At 34.1% G+C, this 19,632-nt stretch overlaps 1 protein-coding gene across 1 annotated transcript in view; it reads left to right on the top strand.

The window, feature by feature from the left end:
- Positions 1-1,884: 1,884 nt before the first annotated feature.
- The window catches only part of LOC133176044 (uncharacterized), an 86,427-nt gene continuing 68,679 nt past the window's right edge, over positions 1,885-19,632 (top strand). Inside the window, exons 1-2 of the mRNA XM_061311214.1 lie at positions 1,885-2,303; positions 7,126-7,263. Coding sequence (XP_061167198.1) covers positions 1,885-2,303; positions 7,126-7,263 — 557 coding nt within the window. The remainder of the gene's footprint in view (positions 2,304-7,125; positions 7,264-19,632) is intronic.

The following is a 19,632-nucleotide window of genomic DNA, read 5'->3' on the forward strand; positions in this document are numbered from 1 at the left end:
GGTATCTGACCATGATCTAAGGAAAACTGGAGCATCCTTGTCAAATATGCATGGGGCTACGGACTCTGTGTGCTTTCCCAAATTTAGAATTGAAAGTACTTTTTATTCGAAAAACACCCAACTGCATGCTGTTTTAATAATGAGAAAACGGTTGTGTGTACAATGTAACGTGTATATGGCCCGGTTGTTTGATTTTAAATTAGTTACTATAAAATATTGTTTGCTCAAAACAGAAATGTATCTCAGATCATGCATACGAATGTCAGACACCTCGGCCCAACGACACCTCGGCCCATTGACATCTCGGCCCAATGACACCTCGGCCTCGACTGGTCGGCCCAAAACTTAAGACACCTCGGCCCATACATAAGACACCTCGGCCCAAGCAAATTTTTATTGTGAGGTATTATATATTTCCAATCTGCGACTTCAATAAAATTTTGACCGAAAAAAAATAAATGATCAAGATTATTTTTAGTAATAAAAAGACCTTCCACAAGCTACATGATTGACTTTAATCAAGGAATAAAAAACAATTAATTATAATTTGGAAGTACTAACCGATAAACAAACAAGATGCCGCGGCGCATCCTTTGAAATCTCCAGTGCGTGTCATATTGGTGACAATGAGGGAATAATTACGAGGAGAGTTAATTGTGAGACAGTCATTCAGAACATTTACATCTATTTATTTCTTAAGAATTCAACTTACATTAAAAACTAGTTCGAGCCCTGATTTTTAAAAAAAAATATATTATTTTTAGCTATCCGTATTAAACTATGATTTTAAATCAATGAACAAGATGAAACATACGATGAAGTTCAGATCAATGATGCAATTATTTTACGTACTTAAACTATTATTTTATACGATTATTTATACTGACATAAGAATAAACAATAAAATGTCCTTTTTTAAAATATCGATCGTTTAACCGTCAGAAAGAATAATTACATTGATAATAATAATAATTCAGACACTGGATTAATTTTTTATATCATAAAATTCCGCTTAAATTGGGCCGAGGTGTCTTTTATATGGGCCGACGTGTCAATAATTTTGGGCCGACCTGTCAGGGCCGAGGTGTCAGACGTCACGGGCCGAGGTGTCGTTGGGCCGAGATGTCTGTCTACCATGCATACAGACTAAATCCATTAAACAAAATATAAAAATGCATTGTGTGGCATGGTAATACTTTATGTCAACCCAAATCGAAAAAATCCTGAAAAAATATGTTTATTTTAAACATTTATGATATGCTGTCTGTCCTCCTTGATATATATATTTTCTCTTGGCCTTTTTTTTTTTTATATTTATTCATTTTCTGTCATCTTTTCGTATTGTTTATGTACCTCTGACCAGTTTATATGAAATGTATATGATTATGTTATTAATGTACCCCATGTACCATGTGTACTGTTCCAATATTTTGGTTTAATTGGGTGAATAATTTGAACTGAGTTGAACAAAGACAATATATACAAAAATAGTAATATATGGAATGGTTATTAAAATAATTAAAAATAATACAAAGTCAGTAAAAAGGAAATCATTACTAGTAGCAAGGGATAATTAAAGCTAGGATAAGGAAATTATTGGGTAAATCTGGTGCGAATCGTCTTGAAGCGAAACGTCTCAGCACAATGGTCTGTTGGGGCGAACTGTCCCGCATTCTTATAGATGTGCGGTGTTGGTATTTGTTTGCTTTTGACATATATGTGTCCTCATATACGAGTTTTATTTTATTTTAGGAAAAATAGCAACTTCACTTTTTATCAAAGGTATGTCAAAGATATTCAATAATTTTTCCTAAAATAAATATAGGGTGTGCGAACAATCTTGGGTGCGAATGAACTAGGCCTTGTCCACGCCATATTGTGATAATGGAGAGTACTAGTGGTGCTAGTCGTGAAACTACTCCCGAGTCTGTTACAGTAGTTGGTGTGATTGACACGTCTGAAAGCTCATGCGAAATAACATCTGACTCTGATGGTTCTGGAAGTTCGAACGAGTTTCCAAAGTGTACTTCTGCATGGGACTGTCATTTTGTCGACAAACTGGGGGTCAGATATAGACAATGTGACATCTTTGAAATAATCTTAAATCAATGGCGTTTATTTAATTTGTTTAAAGAGGACTATCTTGAAGTTGAAAGTTGTCTCAAAGCTTGTGATTTAGAGGCTAATTACGATTCTTTAGAAGATATACCTGTTGAAAAAGCTTTTGCGCCAGAGGTTCAATGGAGAACGCGCGTTCAAACCCAAGAGAACGACATTTTAAGAGAGCCCCTGGTTTCAAAATGGTAAGGTCTTGGGAGAAAACGGGGAGAAAGAGGTGTGTAAGTCTGACACTGAAATGAATTATTTTGTTTTAAAAAAATAACTCGGTATCTTGTGTTCATGCTAAAATGATGGGATTTATTACACCTGCTGCTTATGCAAAAATTATGGGGTTAATTTCTTTTCATGAAATTTTATTATATATCAAGAGTTCGGCAGTCAAACTATTTAAGACAGTTCTGACCAACTGAGTCCTCTATACAAAAGGTCTGGTGCGGTAAAATTTTGGTGCACACAGACCATGATCATCAGTCAGGGTTGAGACTAAAATCCATCATATTGAAGATATCCCCACACAAACAAAGTCTAGGGGGGTAGGGTATATCTGGGTAATTCCGGACAGTATATAACTTTTTATAAATAATGACATGCTTTCTTGTTGTCGGTTACATACCTATTCATAATCTCAATGTTATTCGAATCTTCTGTTTTTGTTTTGTTAATAGTTTAAAGAACACGACATGATCATCATGCATGTGCGCACAATTTGTTAAATGACTAATAAACTTTATATCACTGTAACTTTTACATTATATTATGAGTCCTTTGATACTGAGAATATAAAGATACATTAATAGTGTAAACAAGATTGACATGGTTTTCATGTGCATGCATGCACTTGCACGTGTGAAATGCATAAAACGACCAACACATTTGGTATAGCCATAATTTTTATATTTTTTGATAAAATGCTTTGATACTTAGAATATAAATATATATTAATAGTGTAGACAAAATGACATATGGTATGCATGCACATGCATACTCGTAAGCGCACGTGAAGTAAGTGAAAAGACTAGCTAGTATACTTGATAGATTCAGACTAGTAATTACTTGATAGAATGAATCTTATAGGGAAAAATTCACCAAAAGCGAGTTGGGGAGCATTTGGGGAACATCTGTAATGTCAGTCCCCATTACAATTAAAACTAGTTTCTCTTGCTTTTGGGCAACAAACATGGCCGTAGAAACCGGGGGGGGGCACAGGGGGGCTGTGCCCCCCCCAATAATTTTGCCGATATATAGATTACTATAGTAAACATAGATAATGTGTGCTTGTGCCCCATCAATAAAAACGTCTTTTTTTTTTGCTTGTCAGGAAATGTCAAAAAAAATTATGGCCTACCTATACTTACCCTTATATTTTTGGGCATGTTACTGGAAACAAATATTTTTTAATATTGCCTAATAAATCCTTTTTTACTCTAAAATGCTTTAATTAAATTGATATCAGATTATTATACCCCCGCAAAAGCAGTGATTGGGAAGGACATCGAGGTCAATGGGACAATGGCGCAACTGTCAAAGTTTTTAATGGGCCATTCTGAAAATGTATGGGCCATCTGTATATTCTGATGGGCCATTTTAAGAAAAAACAAAATGACAAACAAATGTCAAATACGAAAAGAAACACGTTTCTTCATTAACCAAATTTTATTTTTCACGTAAGCAGTGTAACACATTTAAAGGAACTCGGAAACAATATAATTTTCTTGCATTTTGGATAAATAACGTCAAAATTTCAATCAAACATTGGAAATGAGTAGGTAATGTACCTTTGTTGTTCATGTAACAGGAAGCAGTTTTGGCCAGGTTTTAACCTATGAGATTTGTTGTATTAAAATGACTGATTTTAAAAAGAAAGTAAAACAAGCAAGAAAGTCGTATGCAATATATTTCCAACTAACATCACTAAAATTTGAATGCACACTTTTGCGCCACCAATGGTTGATTTAATGCGCCAATTTTCACCTCAATGCGACTATGGCGCGTGGCGCAAGCCCTTCCCAATCACTGCGCAAAAGAAGTTTAGGGAGGTATATTGGAATCACCATGTCCATCTGTCTGTCGGTCTGTCTGTAGACGAGATTTTTTCCAGACCTGTTCTCGGAGACTATTGCATGGATTTGTCTGAAACTTTGTACACTTATTATTCACCATATGAAGGTGTGCACCTGGTATTTTCATCATAATTAGATAATTTTTCTGCATTTTACAGGTGTTTTTTTTTTTTCATTTTTAGCTCACCTGAGCTTAAAGTTCAAGTGAGCTATTCTGATCACCTGTCGTCCCTCCATCCGTCCGTCTGTAAACTTTACACATTTTCAACTTCTTCTCAAGAACCACCGGGCCAATTTTAACCAAACTTGGTACAAAGCATCCTTAGGTGAAAGGGAGTTTAAATTGTTAAAATGAAGGGCCAAGCCCCCTTCAAAGGGGAGATAAGCAAGAAAAGACAAAAAATGGGTGGGGTCATTAAAAAATCTTCTTCTCAAGAACCACTTGGCCAGAAAGGCTGAAACTTATGTGGAAGCATCCTGGGGAAGTGTAGATTTTAAATTGTTCAAATCATGACCCCCAGGGGTAGGGCGGGGCCACAATAGGGAATCCAAGTTTTACATTGAAATATGTAGAAAAAAATTTTAAAAATCTTCTTCTCAAGAACTACTGGGTCAGAAAAGCTGAAACTTATGTAGAAAGATCTTTGGGTAGTGTAGATTCTAAATTGTTCAAATCATGACCCCCGGGGGTAGGGTGGGGCCAGGATAGGGAATCCAAGTTTTACATTGAAATATGTAGAAAAAATCTTTAAAAATCTTCTTCTCAAGAACCACTGGGCCAGAAAAGCTGAAACTTATGTAGAAACATCCTGGGGTAGTGTAGATTCTAAATTGTTCAAATCATGACCCCCGGGGGTAGGGCGGGGCCACAATGAGGAATCCAAGTTTTACATTGAAATATGTAGAAAAATTTTTTAAAAAATCTTCTTCTCAAGAACTACTGGACCAGAAAAGCTGAAACTTATGTAGAAACATCCTGGGGTAGTATAGATTCTAAATTGTTCAAATCATGACCCCCGGGGGTAGGTCAAGGCCACAATAGGGAATCCAAGTTTTACATTGAAATATGTAGAAAAAATCTTTAAAAATCTTCTTCTCAAGAACCACTGGGCCAGAAAAGCTAAAACTTATGTAGAAACATCCTGGGGTAGTATAGATTCTAAATTGTTCAAATCATGACCCCCGGGGGTAGGGTGGGGCCACAATAGAGAATCCAAGTTTTACATTAAAATATGTACATGTAGTAAAATCTTCTTCTTAAGAACCACTGGGCCAGAAAAGCTGAAACTTATGTGGAAGCATTCTTGGGTAATGTAGATTCTAAATGTTCAAATCATGATCCCTGGGGGTAGGGCGGGGCCACAATAAGTACTACAAGGGGGGGGGGGGGAATCAGTTGAAAAACAGTAAGGCCAAAATTACTCAGGTGAGCGTTGTGGCCCATGGGCCTCTTGTTATTACATATTTTTGTCCGGTCCTGTTCTCAGAGACTATTTCATAGATTTGTCTGAAAATTTGTAAACTTATTATGCACCATATGAAAGTGTGCACCTGCTATTTTCATCATTATTGGATAATTTTTCTGCATTTTACAGGTGGTTTATTTTTTTCATTTTTATTGACAGTCATTTTGGGTTTATGTAGGTTTGAGACATAGAATCTAGAACTGCCAGTTGTTAAGGAAGCTCTAAACACTAACAAAAAGTACTTTTTGGACTTGGAGAAAAATATATCATACAAAGGTGTGCATACTGAGATTATTTAGTTCATTTTCAACATAGGGTACCTGCCTTATTTCCGCAGGAAAAATGTTCAAAGACAATGGACTATTCGTGAACAGAAATCACTGTTGTTTACTTAGATTGGGAATATTAATGGAAATGATGAATTCAATTACAATTTTGGGTTTAATATAATGCTAAGAATATTTAAATTTATTACAAATTCTGTAATTAACTGTAAACAACCATTTTTTTCTTTCTTTCTTCTAAGGGCAGATCACTCTAACTGCATAAAACTACCCTTCAAGTAGAACTCTTTAGTATGCAGTGTTTAGAGCATCCTTAAAGCTAAAAATAAAATCAAGTATGAAAAAAAGTTTTTTGATAGATAATCCCTACAAATCCAAGTGTCATACAGTAACCTTATTGAAAAATGTTGCAACAACATTACACAGTTTTTTTTTATTATATAAAGTTTTGTAACAAATTAAAAGAAAAAATTCTTTGTTTTGAACAGTCAGTGACATAGATATGCCTTTTCTATTGTACACAGTGCATTTACAAAGCAGTTAGCATAAATCTATTTGTCCCTTGGGATTAATGAGTGGACATGCATCCAATTAAAGACAAATTAATGAGTTCAGTGTGGGTTGCTGTTAGGGCATCTCTGATCAAGCAGGTGTTATCTATATCTTCTGGGAATTGGGCAGAAGAACTAAAGATCTCTGTTCTCTATCTCTCTTAATTGTAATTTATGTCTGTCAAAATACATAGTAACTGGATGACCAGCCTTTTGTTTTTAAAATGAATTTGATATAAAGTTATCAAGATTAATTTGATTTTGTATGATTAAATATAATGATTTTTTTTTCAACAATCAATTTGCAGAGTGTCATGTCTCACAAAGATGACGACTGCAATTTGTTTTTTCAATGTAATAAAATACAATGTAATTATTAGTATTGATGTTTCATTAAGCTGCACCATTGTTTCATTCATTAAAAATATATAATGAGTAATTATATTTCACTCTAAATGTTTACGCAAATTGTGAACACCTCTTAGATCCAGAAAACATAAGTGATTTGGTACCTTCTCTGAAAAACCCAGTGGGAGGTATTTGTCCCTTTTGGAAGTTCTAGTTTTATACTTGAAAGATATTTAAGGTTAGAAAATTAGATACCATAAGAGCTTCTTATATGTAATTTTTGTTATTCTTGCAGGTTTTTAGGGAAATTGACAGAAATAAACCGCTGCATAGCTTCCATAATTTCACAAATTAAGCCTGGTGGAGTTGTATCGGAATTAAAATATCAGGTTTTGTTTGAAAAAGTGCTGCAGGCTTTTGGTTTAACAACTTTGTAAGTATATATCTATCTTGTTTCTTGTTACAAATTTACATGGTGTTACATATTCATGAAAACAGAAATGAAATGGTTTCAAAATATATTAAGGATGGCAATGGATAACTCGTTAACTGGTTTCTTAATTTGGTCAAAATATAAGTAGTCAATTGCAAAATCTGTATTGGTTTGTAGGCCCCCAAAAATCTAAATTTCATATAAAAAAATGATTAGGTTCATAGACTCTCATTTTAGATATGAGTAGGTAGGTAGGTAGTTTTTTTTTCCAAAAAGGGGGGGGGGGTGCATAAAACTGAAGTTATAATTATAAAAGTTTTATAAACAAGAAACTGTACAGCATTAGAGAAAGCAAAAAAACTCTTCTTTTTTTTTTTTTTGAAAAATCAGACCTGACCAATGACCATATCTGATATCAAGATGCTTCATGAAACTTTGATTTATTAAATAAAATCCAATCGACGATCAAAGGTTTACATAGGGTTGACATAGAGGTACTAAACAAAAATCTGTAAAAATCCTCTTCTCAAGAACAGCAAAGTCATGATTGGTCATATCTATATGAAAGCGTCCTCAGGTAGTGTCATTTCAAGTTTGTTCAAATTATGACCTCTGTGGGTAGGGTGGGGCCACAATAGAAGATAAAACTTATAGGGAAAAAATATCTTTTGAAAATCTTCTAAGCCATGATTTGTCAACAGTCAGGGGCATGATGGAATCAAGTTATTTTTTTAGGTTACTTCACTTATTTATTACTAAACAAAGAAATAACTCATTTGAGTTAATTCTTAAAACGTAGAATGCCAATCAATTTTGCCAAAAAACATCAATATTTTGAGTTTGCTGCTGATTTAAGATGATGTAAGGCTGAGAAAGTTGTAAATATATGTACTTCTTTTAATAGGCTCAACAGACTTCATATCTCCTGAGCAGATATGATGATATAATTATTTATCAAAATATCATGATATTTTTCACGGAAAAATAATTCCATTTCATGATTTTTCAGAGGTCAATTACACAACTTCCGCCAATTTTGCCAACAGTGAGACTAATTTTCCTAAAATCCTTGGATATTACTGTACAATCTCTATGTCTTAAATTTTTTGTGCAAAGCTGTAGATTTTTGTGCAAGAGTTCTAAAGTGAGGTTGGTTAAGGTTTAAATAACTGAAATAAGTTATGATTTGTTGAATTTCAACTTTTTAAATCTTAAAGATAGATTACTTTTACTGTCATGAACCCTTTCCATCTACTTAATAACCCAAGTACAGCATGGATAAAGCTTTTCAGATACCAGTAAGTTTAAAATAATGAATAGTAAAGTATCAATAATGGGAATAAGTTACTGAAGAAAAGCATAATCAGGGAAAGATAGCCCAAAATAATGACATTTAATAACTTAAACAAATTATTTAAAAAATAACTTCCCCTGCGAGATGATCATGAATAATTCATGATTTTCCTTGAATTATTCATGAATTTTATTCATGAAATATTCATGAAATGTTCATGAAGATCCTATGAACTTATTATTGGACATTTTCAAATCATGAATTTTTATTCATGAAAGAAAGTTGATGAATATTCATGAATATATTTTTTCATGAATAATTCATGAAGAGTCATATTCATGAAGATTCATCATTTTAAGAATTGTCCAATAATAAGTTCATTGCATCTTCATGAACTGTTCATGAATAATTTTTAAAATTTATTCAGGAATGTTCATGAATGAATAAAATTCATGAACTATTCATGAATATTCTTGCTTATTTGTATACAAAAATGCAATTGTACTATTCACTTTTATTCATGAAAATGCAAGAAGTCTAATCAAGCAAAAAACTGTAAAAGAAGATATTTTATAATACAGCATCTTGAAAGATTTCACAAAATTTCTGTTTGTTTTCCAACAATGGCAACAAAATGTCTTTAAATGTTTTTTTTTTTTTTAAAGTAAACAACTCTGATAAGTTGATATCCATAATTATATATACATGTATATCTTATTTTACTCTTATTTAATATTTAAAGTGACAAACTAGAAAGAGTTGAAGTATCTTGAAACACTGTTTACAGACAGACATAAAGAACTGATATTAGCTGAATTTGAGCTCCCTCTTCTTTTAATAACAATTAAAAAAAAACAGCATTCAAATGGCAACACATTTTCATAGAATTGAAGGCTTTACAATTGCCTTACCACTTACTTGCAACTTTTTGAATGTTTTGAATTTCTCGTGTACATGTAGTTTATTCCTGGTAAAATTATGAAAAATTTCAAACACGACTCTTTGTAGAATCCTAAACCTTACTTGGTCAAGAGGAGGGCGGGGTCCTTCCTCAGCATAATTCAAAGTTTTTTTTTTTTTCGCCAGAAATGGAACAGTTTTTAATTCCAGTGTAGGAGAAAAGTCTGTTTAGCAATAGGGCAACAGCTTTGAGGGCTTTCAAGCGTTTTCGAGCAGAAATGGTCAATTCCAAGATTCTTCTTGGTTCTCCATTTGGAATTTCCAGAATTTCATCATTCGGATCCTTTGATCGAATATCATTCATATTTTCATTTCTTTCTTTTTGTTTTTTCAAGAGCCCAGATTTTTTTGCAGAGTTTCTTATCTTCTGATCTCAACACATCAACATTGCTTATGAACTGCTTCCCTTTTCCCTACAAGAACAAAGATTTTCTGAAAATGTCCATGAAGATTTCTGTTACATTTCTTAACTAATGAGAATCAACAAATCTTAAACTTTAACATTTTTACACTTGAACATGGTATTATAATGAAGTTTGCCAAGAACATTCACCTAAAAAAATTCATCTATAAATATATAGTATACTCTTTATTTAGCTGAAAAGTGTAGTATTAAAAGCAACTTTTGGTGTGTAATGCTAAAAAGTTACATTTACCAAAACAGATTGACATAAAGTTGCAAACGAAACTGCAAAGGGGAAACTGCAAAGGGGATCATAAATTTACCTAGGACTACAGGTCATCCAATATTAAAACAATGATTCTTAAAAGTTTATCATGGCTTAAACACTATAACATAATTAAATATGAAAAGTACTAATTTGTCTTTGTCTAAAGATTCCCTGGACCTAAATTTATGGTTTAAATCTTCAGTGTCACTTTCTGAAGAAAGTGTCCTATTAAAACAGAATTAAAAGAAATTTTCAGGCAATTTATAACAAAAATAAGATTTTTTTTCCCTTAAAAAAAAAAAGATATTAAAAAGGTAAGTGCAGAGAGATGCTGCAAACAGTTCAAAGGTTACTATTGCATTAACCTGCTTGATTTACCTGTAGTATTTAGTGATGTGGCAGGTGGTGACTGCCTTTCTGTTGCTGAATCAGATGATGAAGCTGGTGCTTTTTTTAAGGAGCAAATTTGTTTGCCTTGAAAATATTTGCTCGAACAGGATGCTATTTAGAAAAAAAATATTTCATTTTCAATGATAGACTATTTGTGTCTGTGTAATCATTTTAATTTGTGAAAGTATAATTATTCTAATAGATTAACTTAAGAGAGCTGAACTGTTTGGCTTACACTTTAAAAGAAACTTTTCATACGTACTGATGCATCCTGAAATGTATGGTTAAGTTCTCCAGTTCCTTCTTTTATTTTCTCAAGATGTTCCTTGTCATCTAGAAATTTACAATAAAACAATTATATGACTTTTAACTTAGAATTTTCATTTTACACAACTCTTATTAGCATCCAGTCTTGGGTCAAAACACTTTGTATGTGCCTTATCTAATCAATTAAAGCACCATTAGATTACAAGTGTAAAAGTGGTCAGGAACCCCACCCACCCACCCCCCCCCTTTCAAAAAAAAATCATACTCTAAATTTAAAAAGTTTGAATTCTTATTGTAAATTTACCAAAATTAGGTTTTATCCCCTTCCCTGCCATTAGCTAAAGATACAGAAAAAAACATATTTTTCTTGCAAGTTTTATTAATTTTAGTTTTATGCATCATAAGCAGATCTAGAAGGGCTAGCAGTTCTTCCATAGAGCAGTCTGAGAGGAAGTTTGCTTATTTCCCTCGGCTGTCATGTTGTAGGTCAATAGGCCTATGAATTTTTTGATAAACTAGCTTATCTATAATTAATGTATGTTACTTTGGTTGGATCCCCACTCAAAGCAAAGTTTGGCAAAGTCTTCATTTAAGAAAAGGCATAATAATTTAACAAATAGAGTAACATCTACCGACAGATATCTGATTAAATGATTAAATCAGTGATTGCCTACCGTTTTTTGTAACTCACCACTAATCTCTGAAGTTATGGCTGCAAAGTAGATTTATCCTCTGAATATATATATTCTTCCTTCTTCGTATTCTGATATTTCCTTAAGAGGCTGACAAAGAATGACTACACTAATTATAATACTTTAACATCGATCCTCCTACTCTATCATTCACATTTCCAACGTCTTGCGCGTTTCAAGTTTGCGCCTTTTGTCTTGACCAATGGAAACTTGGGTTCTTAAAAATGTAAGGCAGAGCTAGGATATAGTTTCGAATTCCCAATATTTTTATTTAAAAAAAATAACAAAAACTATCTGAATATTTTTTCACTGGAATTAAATTTTAAGAATGAATATAATTTTTATCAATTAATGAAATCAAAGAAAATTTTTATGTCATCAATGAGCGTCTTCGTTTCGTATTATCATAACAAATATGGCGGACGAGGGAACGGGAGGACAACAACTATGAAGACGTATGGGAGAATAGACGAAAAAAATACGAATGTGGATCATGTCATAGATACTTCACAACCATGCAATCTGTGTTGTATCATTTAGACACGATGCATGGAAAAAGTATGACTTTTTAACTACATCAATATTTTTGTATGGGGATAAAGCGTTTAACGTTTCGACCTACGAATAGTACGGTACAGTACGGATAAGACATATAATTTTTTAGTTGTAAATAAATATATGACGTACGTGTTTTAACGAAGATTACGAAGTTTTTTCTTAATTGTTTCAGTTTCTCACAGCTTGCTTTAATTTTGACATTAGAGAAAATTCGGTCGAACAAAGTACGTTGCGTCGTGAAAAATAAGATTATTTAAAGCACATTTTCAATGTAACTGGTTAATTAAAATAATAAAGGAACATAGGTAATTTAATAAAAAAAAAATTGCTGGCTATCATGATGCAGTGTTTGTTTAATTATAATCAAAACACGAAATGTATACAGATTTCATGATTTATATTTTTTAGATAGTAGATAAATGAAAAATTATCAGGTCCAGTACAAAGTCTATTAACTAATAGCTACGTAGGTATTTAAACCTACCCAAAGTAGCTATTTCTACCTACTTTTTGCATTACCTGCATTTTGTGGGCAAACGGCTGAATGGCGCAACATGGTGAGTACCAAATTTCTAAATGCAGTCACACTGATGATGAATACAACAAAATTTTGGCCACAAATTGATTACGTCGTAAATTAACAATTTTGCATTAATTACTATTAATAGCTACGTAGGTAGAAATAGTCTTTGGACTGGACCTGATTATACCATGGGCTTGTTCAACACTGCATTTGCATGCAAAAGTTGTATTATGGGAGTTATGAGTGTTTTCTGGCAATCGCTTGTGTCAATTAAGTCTTCATGAAAATTCATGAACATTCATTACCTTGAACTAAACGTTTTTTTCTGTTTTTAAACTGAAAATTACCTATATTCATATATATTCATCATTTGTTCATGAACTACATTTTATGAATATATTCATGAATAAAATTCATGAACCATCTTTATGAACCAGTCATGAACCAGTCATGAATACATCATGAATTTTCATGAACGATTCATCAAAGTTCCTGAAATTATGAATTTCATCTCGCAGGGGTTGTTTCCATGATGCCCTTGGCTGGTCAAAGAAATATGGTAGCATCCTCAGTTAGTGTGGTTCAAGTTTGTTCAAATCGTGCCCCCCCCCCCTCTTTTAGGAATAGGTTGATACCATTCCCTAGCCAAATGCTCAAGTGAGCAGTGTAGCCCATGGGCCTCTTGTTTAACTGCTTTTTAGCTCACCTGAGCCGAAGGCTCAAGTGAGCTTTTCTGATCAAAATTTGTCTGTTGTCTGTCGGCGGCGGCGGCGTTGTTGTCGTTGTCGTTGTAAACTTTTCACAATTTCATCTTCTTCTCCAGAACTACTGGGCCAATTTCAACCAAACTTGGCACAGAGTATCCTTTGGTGAAGGGGGTTCAAGTTTGTTCAAATGAAGGGCCACGCCCTCTTTCAAGCTTGAAAGAGGGCGTGGCGGAGATAATAAAGAATTAGTGAAAAATTAATAGCATCTTTTAAAAATCTTCTCAAGAACCAGAGGGCCAGGAAAGATGAAACTCATGTGGAAGGGGAGATAATCATGAATTCATGAAAAATTAATGGCATCATTTAAAAATCTTCTTCTCAAGAACTGTGCTTGAAAATATGAAACTTATATGGAAGCATCCTCAGGTAGTGTAGATTCAAGTTTGTTCAAATCATGACCCCCGGGGGTAGCGTGGGGCCACAATGGGCGATCAAAGTTTTACATAGGAATATATAGGAAAATTCTTTAAAAATCTTCTTCTCAAGAACAGCAAAGCCATGATTGGTCATATTTATATGGAAGCATCCTCAGGTAGTGTAGATTCAAGTTTGTTCAAATCATGACCCCCGGGGATAGGGTGGGGCCACAATGGGCGATCAAAGCTTTACATAGGAATATATAGGAAAACTCTCTAAAAATCTTCTTCTCAAGAACAGCAAAGCCATGATTGGTCATATTTATATGGAAGTATCCTCAGATAGTGTAGATTCAAGTTTGTTCAAATCATGACCCCCGGGGGTAGCGTGGGGCCACAATGGGCGATCAAAGTTTTACATAGAAATATATAGGAAAACTCTTTAAAAATCTTCTTCTCAAGAACAGCAAAGCCATGATTGGTCATATTTATATGGAAGCATCCTCAGGTAGTGTAGATTCAAGTTTGTTCAAATCATGACCCCCGGGGATAGGGTGGGGCCACAATGGGCGATCAAAGCTTTACATAGGAATATATAGGAAAACTCTTTAAAAATCTTCTTCTCAAGAACAGCAAAGCCATGATCAGTCATATTTATATGGAAGCATCCTCAGATAGTGTAGAATTCAAGTTTGTTCAAATCATGACCCCTGGGGGGTAGGGTGGGGCCACAATGGGCGATCAAAGTTTTACATAGGAATATATAGGAAAAATCTTTAAAAATCTTCTTCTCAGGAACAGCAAAGCCATGATCGGTCATATTTATGTGGAAGCATCCTCAGGTAGTGTAGATTCAAGTTTGTTCAAATCATGACCCCTGGGGGTAGGGTGGGGCCACAATGGGCGATCAAAGTTTTACATAGGAATATATAGGAAAATTGTTTAAAAATCTTCTTCTCAAGAACAGCAAAGCCATGAATGGTTATATTTATTTGGAAGCATCCTCAGGTAGTGTAGATTCAAGTTTGTTCCAATCATGACCCCCAGGGGGAAGGGTGGAGCCACAATGGGCGATCCAAATTTTAAATAAGAATACATAGGAAAAATCTGTAAAAATCTTCTTCTCAAGAACAGCAAAGCCATGAATGGTTATATTTATATGGAAGCATCCTCAGGTAGTGTAGATTCAAGTTTGTTCAAATCATGACCCCCAGGGGGAAGGGTGGAGCCACAATGGGCGATCCAAATTTTAAATAAGAATACATAGGAAAAATCTGTAAAAATCTTTTTCACAAGAACAACAAAGCCATGATTGGTCATATTTACATGGAAGCATCCTCAGGTAGTGTAGATTCAAGTTTGTTCAAATCATGACCCCCTGGGGTCGGGTGGGGCCACAATGGGCGATCAAAGTTTTACGTAAGACACATAGTAAAAACCTTTAAAAAAAAACTGTTTTTTAAGAACAGCAAAGCCATAATTGGTCGTATTTATATGGAAGCATTCTTAGATAGTGTACATTCAAGTTTGTTAAAACATGACCCCTGTAGGTCGAGTGGGGTCACAATGGGTGATGAAAGTTTTACATAGGAATACGTAGGTTAAATCTTTAAAAATCTTCTACTCAGGAACAGCAAAGCCATGATTGGTCATATTTAAATGGAAGCATCCTCAGATAATGTAGATTCAAATTTGTTCAATTCATGACCCCCCCCCCCCCCCCCCAAACCACTTTTATATTAAACTTTTCAACCTTTCAAGACTGAACTGATTTCTGCTTTTTCCTAGCCATAGTGCTCAGGTGAGCGATGTGGCCCCTGGGCCTCTTGTTCTTGTATGTTTCTGCATTCTTATGCATCTTTCTTTCATAGGACACCTGAGTCACTACAGTGACCTATTGTTATCTGTTTTTGTCCATCGTTGTGAGGGTGTGCATCACGCATATAATTTTCAGGGGTGTGCAATTACAGAAATTAAGCACTAGCCCACGGGCTAGTGGCAGCAATAAAGTTACTAGCCCTAAGTAAAAAGTTACAGGCCCAAATGTAGGGGGAATAACAACTAATATTGAAAAAATAGTTTATTGTTGAAAATGTCATTCTTTTTAAAATCAAAGTTTAATTCTCACAAATATATTATGTGTAAAGCACATAACATTTATCTTTCATTTGATTGAGTGTTCGTAAATAATTTAATGAGATATCTGCATGTATTTACTATAAACAGAGGAATGGAGGAAATTCGGATTAGAAAAAAACGATCGTTTTTGGAAGTATGTCAGGTAGTACTGCAAAATGGATAAGATTATGGAGATTTATGAACTAGAGGAGCATGCTGCCTGGAAATTTTTCATTGGTTGGGAATTTAATGCAAAAAATGAGTGAAAACACCGATAGTGATTTTCATGTTTTGCATTGGTAGTTTTAATTTTTACTAGCCCAAGGGGCTACCTCCGTTCAGAAAACTACTAGCCCGACCCCAAAAAATGATAGCCCCGGGCGTCGGGCGATGCTAATTGCACATCCCTGCATTATCGACTTTTTCTCAAAAATCACGGGGCCAATTTTATCCAAACTTGTCACAAAGTATCCTTGGGTGATGTGGATTCAATTTTTTTTCAGATGAAGGGCTACACCTCTTTCCAAGGGGAGATAATAAGAAATAAGTGAAAAATTAATGGCATCTTTAAAAAATCTTCTTGTCCAGAACCACTGGGCCAAGAAAGATGAAATTTATGTGGAAACATCCTTAGGTAGTGTAGATTCAACTTTGTTCAAATCATGACCCACGGGGGTAGGGTGGGGCAACAATGGACTTGCGTAAAGATTTACATATGAATACATAGAAAAAATCTTTTATAATCTTCTCAAGAATAGCAGAGCCATGATTTGTCATATATATATGGAAGCATCCTCTGGAAATATAGATTCAAATTTGTTTAAATTATGACATGACCGTATTGGGTAGGAAGGGGACACAACAGGTGATCAAAGTTTTGGTTAGGAATGTGCAGGAAAGATCATTAAAAATCTTCATCTCAAGAACAAAAATACCATGATTAGTCATTTTAATACAGAAGCATCTGCAGATAGTGTAAATTCAAGATTGTTCAAATCATGACCTCCGGGGGTAGAGTGGGGCCATAATAGAAAATGAAACTTATAGGAAACAAATTAGATCAAATTAAATCTAAATCTAAATGGGGGACATATTAGAGCTTAATTTATGAGTTGTTACTCAATACTAGACTAATTATTTCATTGATCCTGATCATCCAACTTCTCCTGCTTTTGGGCAACAAAGCTTCATCTATCAGTTAATTTTATACTCTATGAATCCTTTTAATTGTTCTTTTATATTCTGGTGACCGTTAAGGCCCTTGGGACTATTATTTGCTTTTAGTATAATCTTATTGTTAAGCCCCTTAGAGTGATTTTTATGCCCCGCCATGAATATGGCCGGGGCATATAGTGTTTGTCATGTCCGTCTTCCGTCCTTCCGTCCTACTGTCCTTCCGTCACACTTTGCGTTTAGCTCTGTTCAAAGCTCAGTTTCAAAGAAACTATCCAAGATATTTTTATCAAACTTCATATGCTGATAGATATTGATGAGGGCTATGCAACTGCATCAACATTTTTTGACCTTGACCTTTCCTTTGACCTTGACCTCACTTTTCTTAAATTAGTGTTTAGCTCAGTTTTAAAGATACCATTCAAGATAGTGTAATGAAACTTCATATGTTGATACCTACTGACGTAAGCTATTCAACTGCATCAACATTTTTTGACCTTGACCTTTCTTTTGACCTTGACCTCATTTTTCTTAAATTAGTGTTTATCTCAGTTTTAAAGATACCATTCAAGAAAGTGTAATCAAACTTCATATGTTGATACATACTGATGTAAGCTATTCAACTGCATCAACAATTTTTGACCTTGACCTTACTTTTGACCTTGACCTCACTTTTCTTAAATTGGTGTTTAGCTCAGTTTTAAAGATACCATTCAAGATAGTGTAATCAAACTTCATATGTTGATACATACTGATGTATGCTATTCAATTGCATCAACATTTTTTTGACCTTGACCTTTCTTTTGACCTCGACCTCACTTTCCTTAAATTAGTGTTAAGCTCAGTTTTAATGAAACCATTCAAGATATTTTTAACAAACTTCATATCCTGATACATACTGATGTAACCTTTTCAACTGCATCAACATTTTTTGACCTTGACCTTTCCTCTGACCTTGACCTCACTTTTCTTAAATTAGTGTCAAACTTCATATGGTGATACATACCAATAAGAGCTATTCAACTGCATCAATATATTTTGACCTTGACCTTTTCTTTGACCTTGACCTCACTTTTCTTAAATTAGTGTTTAGCTCATTTTTAAAGAAACCATTCATGATATTTTCATCAAACTTCATATGCTTATACATACTGATGTAACCTTTTCAACTGCATCAACATTTTTTGACCTTGACCTTTCCTCTGACCTTGACCTCACTTTTCTTAAATTAGTGTCAAACTTCATATGCTGATACATACCGATGAGAGCTATTCAACTGCATCAATGTTTTTTGACCTTTACCTTTCCTTTGACCTTGACCTCACTTTTCTCAATTTGTGTTAAAATGTTGCATTACTAATATACCCTCGGCGGGGCATTCATGTCCTATGGACATATTTCTAGTTATTGTATAGGGTGCTCTACAAATGTTTTATTTATTATATATTTATATTGATGAGAGCTGTTCAACTGCATGAACATTTTTAGCTCACCTCAACAAAGTTAGGGGAGCTTATGTAATACCCTCGGCATCAGCATCCCAGGTTAAAGTTTTTGATGCAGATTTCTTTTCAAGCACTCCTATGCCCTATTTTAATCAGAGATGCATGGAGGATCAGGGTTGGCTTGGAAATACCAGTGGTGGGAATTACCATTGGTAAATACCAGTATTTACCATCCCAGAAAATACTATAGATTTTCTCTAAACTGGAAAATATTGAGAAAAACTGGGAAATACAAAGTTATAAAAGGTTTTTTTTATTTCTCTAATTCATTCAATCTTATACAAAATTTAAAAATAAAATAAACATAAAAACAGAAGATGAATAATATGGAATATGTCAAAATTGCAATTTAACATATTCAGAATGTATCACTTCTCCAGATCCCATTACCATAAGGCCAAACAAAAAAATATGTGTGGTTCCGGTTACACCTCCAAAAAAAATTAGGGTAGGTAGGTAGGGAATTTTTTTTTTTTTTTTTTTTTTTTTTTTTTTTTTTTTACAAAATGATTTTCTAAATTTTTTGCCTGCATGGCGCAGTGGTTAGAGCGTCTGCTATAGAGTCGCGGAGTAAGGAGTTGATCCTTACGTCACAGATTTGAATCCCACTGCGGGACGTGGAGACCTGTCCTTCGGATGAGACCCTGTAAACCAAGGTTCTGTGTCGCAGTAGGTGCTGGCACGAAAAAGATCCCTCACTGCTCAATGGCCCTGAGTGCTGAGTATAGGTCAAAATTTGTAGCCCTCCACCGGCAAGTGGTGGCCTCTCCATATGAGTGAAAAATTCTTGAGAGGGACATTAAACAACAAACAATCAATCAATCTAAATTTTTCTAGATAATACTTATCACTGCTTTGCAAGTGGCATTTAGATGTGCCATGATAATATACTAGTCAACACTGGTAGGGGACAAATATTTTTTTTTCTTTTTTCTTTGGTAAAAAAAAGTTTGAGGTGAACATCCTTTTTTTAAATCCATGTTTTATGAACTTAATGACTTTTATCCAGAGTAATTCTTATTTATTCAAGAATAAATTTAGAACAATAAAATAGAAAATGGAGATAGAATACTGCTAAGAGCTGTCAGAGGAAAG

This window comes from Saccostrea echinata, unplaced genomic scaffold (assembly GCF_033153115.1).
Source record: "Saccostrea echinata isolate AGI-Se365-2 ecotype Australia unplaced genomic scaffold, CSIRO_AGI_Sech_v1 ptg000065l, whole genome shotgun sequence".
In the NCBI taxonomy this organism is placed as follows: domain Eukaryota; kingdom Metazoa; phylum Mollusca; class Bivalvia; order Ostreida; family Ostreidae; genus Saccostrea; species Saccostrea echinata.